This window comes from Archocentrus centrarchus, chromosome 3 (genome assembly GCF_007364275.1).
Source record: "Archocentrus centrarchus isolate MPI-CPG fArcCen1 chromosome 3, fArcCen1, whole genome shotgun sequence".
Lineage (NCBI taxonomy): Eukaryota > Metazoa > Chordata > Actinopteri > Cichliformes > Cichlidae > Archocentrus > Archocentrus centrarchus.
This window is the reverse complement of record NC_044348.1, coordinates 33250770-33264900: the sequence shown is the minus strand read 5'-3', so window position 1 is coordinate 33264900 and position 14131 is coordinate 33250770. Positions and strand designations below refer to the sequence as shown.

The following is a 14131-nucleotide window of genomic DNA, read 5'->3' as shown; positions in this document are numbered from 1 at the left end:
GTAGACAAGCTGCTGCTCCAACATACTGCTGCATAGAAGATGGCTGATGCCACCACAGAGTCATAGAAGGTCTTCAGGAGTGTCCCCTGCACTCCAAAAGACCTCAGCCTTCTCAGCAGGTAGAGTCTGCTCTGACCCTTCCTGTAGAGCGCATCAGTGTTATGAGTCCAGTCCAGTTTATTGTTTAGGTGAACACCCAGGTACTTATAAGAGTCCACTATCTCAATGTCCACTCCCTGGATGTTCACCGGTGTCCGTGTGGTGGGTCTGCGCCTGCGGAAATCCACCACCAGCTCCTTGGTTTTAGCGGCGTTGATCAGGAGGTGGTTCCGCTGGCACCAGTCCACAAAGTCCTGAGTCCACTGTCTGTACTCTGAGTCATCCTCACCTGTGATGAGGCCAACTATGGCAGAGTCGTCAGAGAACTTCTGCAGATGGCAGCGTGGGGAGTTGATGGAGAAGTCTGCAGTGTAGAGGGTGAAGAGGAACGGTGCCAGCACAGTTCCCTGTGGGGCCCCCGTACTGCAGACCAGCCTGTCAGAGACACAGCCCTGTGTCCTCACGTACTGTGGGCGGTCAGTGAGGTAGTCCAGTATCCACTCGGAGATGTGGTGGTCCACTCCTGACAGTTCCAGCTTGTCTCTCAGAAGTCCTGGCTGGATGGTGTTAAAAGCACTGGAGAAATCAAAGAACATGATCCTCACAGTGCTTCCAGGCTTCTCCAGGTGGGTCAGAGCTCGGTGCAGGAGGTAGATGATGGCGTCATCCACCCCGATGCCAGGCCGGTAGGCGAACTGCAGCGGGTCCAACGAAGACGACACCATGAGGCGTAGATGGTTGAGGACCAGCCTCTCGAGGGTCTTCATTAGATGCGATGTCAGGGCTACCGGCCTGTAGCTGCTAAGATCCTTTGGATGTTTGGTCTTTGGTACCGGTACCACACAGGAGGTCTTCCACAGTTGTGGTACTTTCCCCAGCTTCAAGCTCAGGTTGAACATGTATCCCATGATGCCACACAGCTGATCTGCGCAGCACCTCAGGAGCCTGGAGCTGATGCCGTCTGGACCAGCAGCCTTTCGCACCTTGATCTTACGTAGCTCCTTCCTCACATGATGAGTTGAGAGGGACAAGATGGAGGTGGGGGATGGGGGTTGTGAGATGGAGTCCTCAGAAGTGAAGGGGGTGGGTGATGGCTGAGAGCTGAGAGGTGTGAGGTCCCAAGAAGAAGAAAGGTTGGCAGTCATTAAAGATGGTGGGGCTGACAGCAGGGGGGACTGGGCTGGGGGAGGGGTGGGTGGCTGGTCAAACCTGTTAAAGAACTGGTTCAGGTTGTTAACCCACTCTAAGTCTCCCACAACCCTAGGGCTTGGTTTGTGGCCTGAAATTGAGTTCAAACTCCTCCAAACCCCACTGATGTTGCTCTGCTGTAGCTGGTCCTCCATCTTCTTCCTGTAGATGTTTTTTCCATCCCTGATTTTCCTTCTCAGATCCTTCTGCACGGCTCTCAGCTCCTCCTTATTTCCTGATCTAAAGGCTCTCTTCTTCTCCTTCAGGAGAGCCTTTATTTCAGAGTTGATCCAGGGTTTGTTGTTTGAAAAACACCGTACCCTCCTGGTGGGCACAGTGTTTTCCACGCAGAAATTGATGTAATCAGTGATGCAGTCCGTGATGCTGTCGATGTCCTCCCCATGAGGGGCACAAAGCTCTTCCCACACAGTGGAGCTAAAGCAGTCTCTCAGAGCTTCTTCAGTCTCCTCAGACCATTTCTTCACTGTGTGTGTCACAACTGGTTCTCTGTGTACCAAGGGTTTGTACACAGGCTGGAGATGAACCAGGTTGTGATCTGAGCCCCCCAGGGGAGGCAGAGGTGATGAGCTGTATGCCTCCTTGATGTTGGCATACAGTAGATCCAGTGTGTTGGTATTCCTGGTGTGGCAGGTGACATACTGGGTGAAGGGGGGTGCATTTACACAGGTGCATTTATTACAAGTACAGCAGGAGCAGACTCACTGGATCACGAAGCTATAATAATCATCGTTTTTAAGCCTATGGGTGATTTTTTTTTTCTGCTATGAGATGTTAAAATGTAAAAACCAAAGCTACAGAGTTGCTCTTTGAACAGTTGAAAAAAAAAAAAAGCACAATGTTTCTACATTAATGCACCAAAATAAACTGAGCACTACCATACATAATTAGCGCAAACTGTTAATAAGACGTGTTAAGTGAACGGAGCTCTGTGAAGTGTCGAAGCGTAAACCTACGGTTTTTGATCAGGAAGATGTCTGTCTGTTTATCCGCGTTAAAATCTCCAAACGCCGCCACCGTCCCGGAATTGGCGGAGCCGAAAAGGTCGGCCGTAACATCCTGAAGAGCAAGCGTGTTATACTGTCCCCCCCAAAATAACCAAAACGCTAAAGTACTTAATTTAAAGATCCACATCCTCCTGCCAGTGTAGCACCCAACAACAACACCGACTGGAATACGGCACGCTGCTTTACAGCAGAAGGAAATAGTGGCTACTTTTCAAGTAATTACGCATAACATTAAAAAGCGGTTTTAAACGTAAAGGTATGTCGTGCTATTTTAATTCTGGTGGAAATACGTGCGACTTATGTTCTGAAATAAAGATAAACAACGTGATTTTAGCGTTTCCTTGTTTACGTCAGTGTCGTGCTCCCCCAGTGGCTTGATAGCTGTTAAGTTACTGAAAGTCAGCAAGGTGCAAACCGGATACGAAAGGCGCATGTTTTCAGAATAAATACATGACGTTTATTAAGCGGAAAAATTAGTGCGTTAATAGAGATGAATGTAATATCTTAACACTGAAAACATACTTTGCGGAAACATTAAGGTTTTATTTACCAGTAAGCCACGCCAAAATTTAACTTTATACTTTTCACAGCCACGGCTTAGAAGCAACATTGTACTTTTATTTTGAAAAGAAGACACCGGAAATGCTTTACCATTGCAGCTTTTTAACACTTTATAAACATGGCGAGCTTAGCAGATGTCGGCTGGAAACTCCTGGAATTTAAAGCCCGATCAAAACGATCAGGTCTGACTTCACTTTGCATGATCTTGTATAGCGTGACACGCCCGGTTGTCTCTGTTGTGTTTGTAATGCGCCTGTTCTGCCCATTTTAACGTGTCTGCTGCACTGTTGGTAGAAGCAATGAAAGGTCAGAGGTGTAAATGTGCAGCACCCAGGAGCTATTTTAGGAGCTTCTCATCAGGTCGCTGTGACATCTCGCCCCTAGTTAACTGCACTGTTGTAAAGTACTGTGCTAAACTGTTGCCCTGAATCATTGTGCGGGAAAGCTGCCACTCTTGCGCTGGGGAATTTGACGGATATTGCACAAACATCACCTGAAATCTTAACTGTCACCGGCTGTAGGAGGCCAACTATTATTATAGCGAGAACTGCTGATTAAAGGTCAGCTTGCAAAGAGGTCTTAGTGTGAAAATTGTGATTTTAAAAAAATGTGCATCCTAGTGCAGCCCAGTATACTGAAAGCATAGCATTTAGAAGTACATTTCTGGAGAATAAAGTGCAACAATTAGTCAAACGATGTTCTAATTTAGTAAAGCAGTCCTTTTTATAATTGCATTACCATCTATAATAATTCATCACGACTCTGTTCCTCATTGCTCATTTCTAAAGAAATGCAATGCATTGTAATTTCTTGCATGTTGTTCTTGCATGTTCTTGATCATCGCCATCACCCCATCATTGTTGATTCGTGCACGTCTAAAATTCTCTTTGCTACTAACTCGTTTACTGTGAATTGCTGTAGATTTGTGATTTAGCTGAGAGAGACGCTTGGCCTTAAATTCGCCTTTTGAGAATGGCCGGTTCGGCTGCGATTACCCGGCGCCATCGGACAGTTCACAGACTCGGTAAGTAGTGGCAGCAGATCTGAGGAAAACAGCTGAAGGGGACTTAGGTGAAGACATCTGGACACTAGATCGTACACTTGTGTCATAATTACAGGAAAACGTGTGCTGTGAACCTGATCATCCTGTTCTTTCATACAGCAAACCAGCGATGTTCAGGTCACAACATCATTTTTTTTGTGTTTACACGAAAACAAAACAATCTCATGCTCGAGCTGTTGGAAATTCTGCTGTGCAAAATAGAGCATTACCCATAATCTTCTGTAATTTCACACTGTTGATACAGTGTGGCTCATGTGGATTAAACTCAGCAGAATTATATTGCTCCTCCACAGTGAGCACGAAAGACTCTGAAATGGCACAAAACGAATTTACCGTATTAATGAAGTCACCAAAGTTAGTCAGGGGATTGTTTAAAACCAGCCAAACACTGACGGCTTACAGTTGTCTGATCTCATGTTAGAAATTAAAACTGGAACGTTGTACTTCCTCTGCGCTCGTTTAGTGTTATCTTTAAAAAGAGATGGATTGGCTTTGTCCCCAGCAACTTTTACACTGATGGAAATTATGCTAATTTCAGTAAGAATGAGAATTTTTCAGTACCTGTGGTATTGACCCAAGGTCAAACCTATTAAAATGTAAATCTCAGCAAAGTGAAAAGTGTCTGAAAATAGAGAGAGTCCAACAAATTGGGGCTTCCCTCAAACTGCTACACTCGCTCAGTTCAGAGGAAACTGCTCACGAGTCAGTACTTTTTGAATGTTTAGCTCGGGGCTTGAATATTATTTTGTGCACTGAGACTTTTGTGATGAGATGCGTTGCAGTGAAAAACAAAATTTACTGATGGCATGCGGGTATTGTTCCTGTAATTTCTCTGTTGCCTGTTATTAAGCCCCAAGCTGACAGCAGCTGTGGTCAGAGCATTATCTGTTCAGGCTGGCTTTGTGTGCACTGCACAGGTCTCTCCAACAGGCCTGAGAAACAGTGCTCTCTAAAGATTAACTGAGTTTGGTGGTCAAAGATCTTTGACCTCACAAAGTTATGCACTCATTCTTGCAATCAGATAGAATAAAGAAGTGTTGACATTTTGTTTACAAAAGGTCAAAGGTCAGCTTTACTGTGATGTCATGACATTTGCAAAAACATGTTTTTTCTGTCCATTATGCATGAGTCTATAGCTGCCCCTCCCTGAGTCTGGTTCTACTGGAGTTTTCTTCCTGTTAAAGGGGAGTTTTTCCTCCCCACTGTCACAGAGTGCTGCTCAGAGGAGGTTATGTGATTGTAAGGTCTTTACCTGACAGTATAGTGCTCTTTGAGGCAACTGATGTTGTGATTTGGCACTAGCAAAAAGAAGTATTGCATTGCCAGTCCCATATTTGTACCTCGTACAGATCTGGTACAGACATGAGTGTAAACGGCAACTTCAGTTCGTTGGAGTCACACAACCACGAGCAGCTGTGGCCTTTTATGTTAACTGGAAACATCCAGTGAAAAAATAAAGGTATTCTGAAGTTGCTGCTAAATTTGAACCATTAAAAGAACAAACTACTAAGAACTACTGAGGCATCAGTTTTGGCCAAGATATGCAGTGCGGTGTTTGCAAGTGTTTGTGTTTAATAGCTGTATCCTCCTTCAGGCTCCATCTATGAACCTCTAAAGCTGTCAAATCTCCAGCGGGAAGATGAACCCCTCTGGGAAAAGCTGGACCGCTACTACAGTGCTGGTAAGTGCATGTATTGAGTATTGACATCCTGCTGGTGTATAATGTAAAGGTGTGTGTGATAAATGGCAATCAGAGAAGTTCTCAGACATTTTGGTACTTTATGGAAGGTGTTCATCTGTCATCAGTCTGATTTTTAACATGTAATTTTTTCCCCCATAATGTAATCCTATTAATTTCCACTCAATTTCTGCCATGTCATCAAACATAAGAAAAACTATTCCCCATTATTACTCATTACAGGAACATTAGATCCCTGATTTCCCACAGTGAGTCCAACATCATCAAGTTTATGAGTCTTTGACGCCCACGTGCCCCACGCAGTCTCTCTCATTTCTGTACCTCTGTATCACATAATGCAGCCGTTTGACTTCATCTTTTATTTTCTCCAGCTCTATAACTGCAGTGCACATTTTACGCATGTATTGAAATTAGCAAAGCATTTTTTTAAAAGAATCTTTCATAATTCCTTCCAGTCTTCCCATAATCTCAGTAGCACGTCAGTTTGCATCATGATGGAATTTAAACATAATCTCTTTAACCTCGGCCTTAAGAGTCTTCTGACCAACAGCAGTGCTTTCAGTGTGTAATTCACCTGCTAAATGTCCAAAAAGAACTGCAAATTCAGCTTTCTGATTTGTTTAATCAAAATGCCAGAACGTGTCCTGATTTCCTGTTTCAAACTTTCCTTTCCTTTATTTACAAGGTGTCATTATGTGTTTGTATTATTTCAGGCTTTCGTTTAAATGCATAACTGGTCTGTACAATGAACCATTAGCTGGTGCATCATGTATGGTTTTACTGGCACCTTCCAGAATTAGATAGCCTTTCCTCTCTTTAACCATGCGGCCCACTGGCAACAGTGCTGAGCTATTGTATGCGACTGAAAAGGCTGCATTTGTTTTGTCATTGCCAATATTCTTAAATTGCAGCCTTGGGTATAGTGATTACATCTTGCAGACATACATTATTGTTTGGAGAGAGATTGTTCTCAGCTGGCAGGATAAAAACCAGGCACGGGAGTTCACGGATGTTAGAGATGCAAGAGCGTTTACCAGAGCGTGCACTGAGCCGCTGAGTGGGAAGTGTTCAAATCTTTTATTTAAGTAAAAGCAGTTTGAAAATACTGTAAATGTCCCGAATTAGGAAATCTCAATACTGGACTGAGCTGAGAGGAGGTGTTGGCATCAAAATGTAATTATAGCAGCAAAAGTAAAAATACTCATTATGAGAAAAGCCCTCAGTGCAGTTTTTTTTAGTGTTATTCTGTGATAATATACCGTAGCCTGTTAGATTATACTGTGCTCGAGTACTTTTCACCTCCAACATCCAGTTCGTTTGACTGGTCTGCTCGGGGAGGGGGACCTGGGCATGATACACATCTGGTATGATTTTAAAAAAAACAACAGAAATCCAGTGCTTCCTCAAAGACATCTGTCTCTGTGAAGCTCAACTGAAAATCACTGTTAAATTATTCACAAATCTATAAGGCATGTGAGAGGACTGTGACTCTCTGTGCTTTCAAATAACAGCCACAAAATACATAAAATCATGAACCTCATTGTGCTCTGCGAGAGCGCCTGTCTTCAAAAGCATGTGTGTGCATGAGAGAGAGAGAAGAGTTGAAAGGCCTTTAAGTTCAGAATAAAGAAAAGACGAAGTAATGGGGTAAAATTTACAGAACAAAAGAGAACAAGTGAAACGTACTCAGACCTGGAACATAATGCGCAAGCCAGCGGGGGAAATCATGCCGTGTGTGTGTGTGTGTGTGTGTGTGCCTGTGCGTGTGTGTGTTTGCGCACCCTCCATTTATTGGTGAAAGGTTGTTCAAGTTCAAGGTTAGGAGGTCAGAGCTGTTAACAGCGAAGATCCCAATATGGTGAACATATACTCACAGTTATGGCTACGTTTCCAAATGCTTGTCTCGTTAGTATAAAAGTAACCACGAGTTACCGACACACAGATTTGGTTATGGATAGCCGGTGCAGCTCAGTCCAGGTGATAATTCTAGAATGTGTAATCAATAAGGAGGCACCGGCCTCTCTGCAGGAGAGATAAATATGCATTAGTGCTGATTACAGAATTACCTGCAGCTGTTAGTGCAGCGCTGAGGCTGCCAGCCACCCCCCCACCCCCCCACCCCAAAATAATGTCGCACAGCTTTAGCATCCTCAGTTTCAGAACTCATTCAGATCACCTGTTTGTATGTAAGCAGGTCTGCCGTTCTGTAACACTTAAGATTTGACTTTTTATCGGCTTCATTAACGTGTGATGGAGCCAATAAGCTTGCAGAAGGTTAAACAGCAAATTACAATCAGATGTGACACTGTAACCTTTTTCCTCACAGAGGTTTTGGCTTATTTAATAAAATGCAGAGGTGTGACTGATAGCATTAATGCTGGTTCTGTTCCACTTAGATGTACCTGTAAATATACTCGTGAGCCTCTGTACGCTATAGCAGAGCTGAGGCGCTGCAACAGCTAGACTGAATGCGACTGTTATTAATCTCATAAACCGAACGTGCGTCAAAATGTCTGCTGTGATCGAGCTCTGTGTCCACACCACTATAAGCAGTGTGGAGACCTTAATGAGAGTGTGGGCACAGTGGGGAAAAAACAAGTAATAAGGTGGCATTTTGTCATTGTTATCTTGTCAGGTTATATATTGTAGTTATCTAAGCAAAATATAAAGCTACAGAAAATTGACTCTTTATGTTTGTTTTTTGCCTGCTCGTGACAAACTGGATTCACCTTTCTTTTTATTTTACAGTAAAATCAATACAAGTAGAGCCAGAGAGCCAAACACACTGCGTCATCTGAGCAGAAAGAGCTGGGTGCAGGAGGCAGCATCGTGTGTTGCCTCTGGCTGTGTGAGACTATTGGATTCTGGTAATACAGCTCAGGATGCTGTCCCCAAGGATCAGTGCTGATGCTGCCACTGTTGGGGGGGCGGGGGGGTGGGGACTGGACTTTTCTTACTTGCTCTTTTCCAAATAACAAAAAACTAACGTACAGCAGGCAAATGCAGATGTGCTCACAGTCGGCGTATTCTTATTTTTATTCTGTTATTGTGTCTGCAGAATCCAACCAGACACTTTTGGCTGGCTGTGCCCAGATTTTCTGTGTTGATGCAGAAATACTGATGTTCTGTAAAACATGCTGGTGCTCCACTGCCCACGACTTTTAAGGGATTACTGAAAATACAGAAATTGTGGACTTCTTCTGTCAGTGACCATGAACAAAAAAAAAAAAAAGTGACCTACATTAGCATTTTTATTTCCTTTTCACCTGTAATTTGGCAAAAAAGCAAAAACTAGGCTGCAGGATTTCCTGCACTATTTTTGTAGTGGAAGCCTCTCCTAAAAATAAGGGCATCATCAAATGCCAGAAGACAGTATTAAACTTTAATGAAATATATACACTGATAAGTCTGTATATTAAACCCACCTGCCTTATATTGTGTAGGCCTGCTTTGTGCTGCCAAAACGGCTCTTGACTCATCGTGGCGAGCTGTCGCGTCTGGCACCAGGACATTAGCAGTGGATTCTTTGGGGCCTGTAGCTTATAAGCGTGGAGTCTCTGGCAGTTGGGCTTGTTCAAGTGCATCCTTCATATATTCAGACTGGAATCTAGAGAATTTGCACTATTTCTCAAGTGGTTCTTCAGCGCTGCTGTCAGTGGGAGAAGTAAATTTTTACTTAATGTCCCTTAAAAATCTTTTTCTTTGTCCAGTGGGATCTTTTTATTGTGCTCAATAAAGTTCATGTGCACACTTACGATGCCAGGTCTGGTCAAAGGCTGCAAACCAGTGCCTTTCCCCCTGGTCTTAAGTCATATTTTAAGTTTTTTGAATAGCTTCCCTAATGGATTTGTGTAGCTTGCATCATTACTGTAATCATACACAGAAGAGCTCCTCCACTAAGGTGCATCCAGGCGTGATTGAAAGGTCTAATAGTCAGCCATTCTTCTTCTGTAGTTCCAGCCTCGCCCACAAATCTCCCAAAACCTTTTGTGCATTATTTGCAGCTGCACAGCCTCGACTTCATTGGTTTAATCTGCTGCCTCTTGTTTGCTCCAGCCTGCGTCGACTGGACTGGCTGCAACCGATTTCTTGATATTAAACAGTTGCACAGCTGATGACTCCAAACAAGTTGTTGGATGAATCTAAATTAAGTCGAGTCACTCACAGACGAGCTCAGAGCTGTGGAGGCATGTGGAAGGGGATCAGATGCTGGCGACAGGTTGGTGCTGACTGGAGGCACATAGTGTAAAGGTAGCTCAGCAAACATTTCTCTGTTTGCCCAGGTGTTGCATAGCATTTTCCAAATACAAGGTAATATGATATAGCTGTCTTTTATATTCATAATATCACGTAGCGTATGCTAAGTAATAAAGTTAAAAGGCGAAGAAAAATAGGCTTAAACGAGAACATTTACAAATCACAGCTTTGGGTGAGGATTTAGCTCAGGCACTGGATTTACTTAAGACTTTATAAACTGCAGATTTTGAAGTAAGCTAATGTATTTTTGTGTGTCTCCTCAGTTCATTCTGCAGTTTAAACACAGGGAAAAGGAGAGGGAACTGCCTCTAAACCAGGTGTTGATTGTTAGTGTGTCTTGTGTGAAAGCATCTGTTAAAGGCTGGATGCACCATTTTCTCACTTGAACACACTCGTGGCAGATATGACACAGCCCATTGGTCAGCCCTGATGAAAAACTGGGGGGGGCAGCTTGTGTGTGTGTGTTTGTGCTCCTGTGGCGGGGTTCGTGTGTACACTAATGTGCTGTTGGTGGCTTTTCATTAGGCCTACATGCTTATGTGTGTGTTTGGGAAACGACTGAAGACAATAAACGGAGCTTAGCGTGCAACAGGTGTAGCACTCAGCTGGAACCGATTTGCTGCTATCAGCTAAGGCAGTAGCGCCTCCAGCATCAGCTTCTTTTGAGACCTCATAGATTTACAGAGAAAAGCCACCGCCAGATAGCAGTATGTCGAAAACGCAGCGCTGAACATTGAGCTTTTTTAATTGTTGTGTTTGGGGGGGCGATTGGAAGCGCTTGTCCAATTCTAGCAGGGAACAAAGCCAACATTGTTATCGCCTGTACCCAGACCTGCTTGCCAATATACCTGCTTTCTTTCAGTTTCAGGGAGGAAAAGGGGTGGAGAGGGGTGAGGCTGGGGTGACAATGACAAACAAACCAGTTACATTTTTCCTTCCTGCTCTTTGTTTGTTGCTTTGTTGCCGCCCCTACCTCAGTCAAAGGCAGCAGTATTAAGCTTATGCTGCTGTTGTGATTGGGGGCTTGTTTTCCTGTTATCAAGAAAAGGATACCAGGGAAGGTTTACCTCCATCTCTCAGAGTTCATCACTCCATCATCCCTCCCTCTCTCTTTCTCCCACTTATTTTTTTTTAGTCTAACTGCTCTCTGCTTTCTTGTTTATGTGGCAATGAGAACACACTCCACTGATTCAGCCCTTTCCTGATAAAACAGGAGGCAGAAGGTATGGCTACTATCAGTCTGCCTTCTGGCTCACACTGATTACAGAATGGAGAAAAGGCTTCTTCTTCTTCTTCTTTAAATGATTATTACAGTCATTGTATGTTTGCTGCAAACATGTAAGCTATTTTGTCTTCACTCTGACTACAAATTTAAATAGTTTTACTATCCAATATCTTGATTTTTCTATTTTATTTTAAATTATCAGTCCTCCTCATCTGCCTCATTTCATGCAGTTTCACACCAGCCCGTCGTTTTTATCATTTCAGGGACTTAATTTCTCAAAAACCAATCACTATCAGAGACAACAGTACCTGAAATGGCTGTTTTCTTTCAGTACTCTTCCACATCGACATGTAACCAGCTTCCAGCCTATCGGGAGAAAGAAGTGACAGGACAAAAGATGTATCTTTTTGGCTGATCTATGCAGATATTAGATTGATACAGTATCAATCTGCCCTTCCTATCTCACTCTCCAAAAACTTCTTCTTCTAAAACCTCATTTAGTTCATGATTATGCAGAAACAGAGCATTCCAGGTGTAGTTGGCTGTGGCTACTCCGTCAGCATTTAGAGGCGAGTAGGTTTTCGTGGGTTTGTGTCTCTAACTCGTGTCACAGATGTTGAATTGCAGGAAGCATTATCCCAGCGTCAGCAGGAGCAGAGGACTTATTGTTAAGGCTGTATGAATGATGAATATACACAGTTTGTATATTTTTCTTGTAGCATATGCTGTGGAATTATTCGGATACCATCTGACTTCCTCTATCTTCCCTCTCATTTTTTCCTCTTCTGTTTTTTTTTTCCTTTCTCATCATCTTCTCTCATTTTCTCCACACTGTCGGTGCGGTGAAATGGCCCATTGTAAAAGAGCAGACTGTGTGCGTCTGAGACATTAGCTGCTGATTTAGTGGGACATTAGTTTGATAGATGGCTAGGCAGAAAACTCCCAACAACAGTTGATTTGCATCCAGAGAAACTTGCAGCTTGAGACTGAAGCACTCTCTTGTTTACGCTCTGCGTCTGATGATAACTTCCACCACACTGTTTGTCACGAGATGAAACTCGAGACCTCTGCAGCTTCAGATTGAGCGATAGCAAAGCACCTCAACTCACTGTGTCCTGTTTGACTTCATGATTGTTGCTGTGAGTGTTTGTTGCAGCTGAAGTGGCTTCTTTACCAAACATATTATAAAGACATTGTTTTGTACTTAAACGCAGAGTTTATGAGGCCAAAAAGCAGGGAAAGGAGCAAAGCTGTATTTGTGCCGTCACCCATGAAGTTCTGTTTTTTTAGCTGAGACCTGATTTGGCATTTTTGGCTCTCGCTGTCTTGGAGCTTTTGAAGTTTTTGAAGCCAGATGCAGTGAGTGAGGAGTATGAATGTGACAGGAAAACCGATGACTGTGCACATTCATAGGGTAGTGATTTGTTGCAAGTAGGGCTGCAACGATTAGTCGACATTGTCGACAATAATCGACAATAAAAATAGTTGACGACGAATTTAATTGTTGATAATAGTCGTTTATTATTACTGTTGACTTTTTTTTTTTAACGTAGTGAGACATCTTCCTGTCCGTGTATCTCTGGCGAGCTTCACACATGCACAATCCGGTTGTTAAGTGATGACGTAGAATTCCAGTTCCGGTGTTGTGCCAAAAAGTGATCATCTGCCAGAAAGTGATTTTTGATGTTTCTATGTGCTTTTATGTGTAATGTCTTTGCTCATATTGGTGAATAGAGTGTAGTCCATAGGATTTATGAAAGGCTTAGATATAAAATGAAGAAATTACCTGTTATTCAAGTATGTTTACGACTCTGCATTATTGCACATACATTATAATATATCCAGTCCTCTTTGGTCACTTAAAATAACTTTATAGAGTGTAATGTCATATTTGTTCTGATTTCTGCTGCCCTCTTGGCCACATATCTCTTTAAAAATCTGGCTAATCACAGTTTTTACCCTGATAAATAAAGAATATATAAAAGTCGCTGCCAAAAACTGATTGCAGCTTCTACCTTGTGACAGAAATGTTGTTTCTTACTCAAAATTACTTAATATCATTCACGAGAGATATGTTTGACATATTTTTCACAGATTATAGGTCAGCAAGTCATTTACAACAGTTTAAATATGGGCAATCATTTTCTGGCAATCACTTTCGGGCAGACGATCACTTTTTGGCACAACACCGGATTCTGCAGCACGTTTAGTGATGGGGGATACTGGTGAAAGTGTGCCAACTTTGTTTACAGGGACGAAAAAGTACTCATATATATATATATATATATATATATATATATATATATATATATATATATATATATATATATATATATATATATATATATATATATATATATATATATATATATATATAATATATATATATATATTATATATATAATATATATATATATAATATATATTATATATAATATATTATATATATATATATAATATATATATATATATATATATATAGTATTATCTATAATATACTATTATATATATTATATATAATATATATATATATATATATATATATATATATTATATATAATATATATTATATATAATATCTAAAAAAATGTTTTTTTTTTTTTAATGGTTGGAAAAATGGACCATTAAAGTTCTATCAGAGCAAACCTGATTAAAAATTTTGAATGAAGTATGTGTTTACTACCACATTTTAAATAACCTTATGCAAAATATAAAAGCTTAGAGCTAAATAAGTGCCATTTCATAATTATGTGATTCATAATCCGATTAGTTGACTGATCGTTTCAATAGTCGGTGACAAATCGACTATCAAAATAGTCGTTAGTTGCAAGGTAACCCCGCTCTGAAGCGTGCATTACTTGTTGTCTGTTTTAGTCTTAACAGGTCCATAAATCATAAAATAAGCATCCTGTTGTATTGGAACTAGCAGTAGGCTTCTATTTTTCAGACTTTTGCACAAATGTGCATCTTCTCAGAACGCGTGATGTCACCTCTTGTGCTAAACTGCTTGGCTT

General features: G+C 41.8%; 2 protein-coding genes across 4 annotated transcripts in view; one reads left to right on the top strand and one right to left on the bottom strand.

The window, feature by feature from the left end:
- Positions 1-2504, bottom strand: part of itfg1 (integrin alpha FG-GAP repeat containing 1) — a 158421-nt gene extending 155917 nt beyond the window's left edge. The window contains exon 1 of the mRNA XM_030726183.1: positions 2262-2504. Within this exon, the coding sequence (XP_030582043.1) occupies positions 2262-2439 (178 nt within the window). The 5' untranslated portion in view covers positions 2440-2504. The remainder of the gene's footprint in view (positions 1-2261) is intronic.
- A 452-nt stretch (positions 2505-2956) lies between these two features.
- Positions 2957-14131, top strand: part of phkb (phosphorylase kinase, beta) — a 96598-nt gene continuing 85423 nt past the window's right edge. For 2 of the 3 annotated variants that reach the window (XM_030719353.1, XM_030719345.1), the window contains exons 1-3: positions 2957-3055; positions 3795-3897; positions 5531-5617. In XM_030719353.1, coding sequence (XP_030575213.1) covers positions 3846-3897; positions 5531-5617 — 139 coding nt within the window. In that variant the 5' untranslated portion in view covers positions 2957-3055; positions 3795-3845. The remainder of the gene's footprint in view (positions 3056-3794; positions 3898-5530; positions 5618-14131) is intronic. The other variant, XM_030719336.1, reaches the window with a different exon arrangement.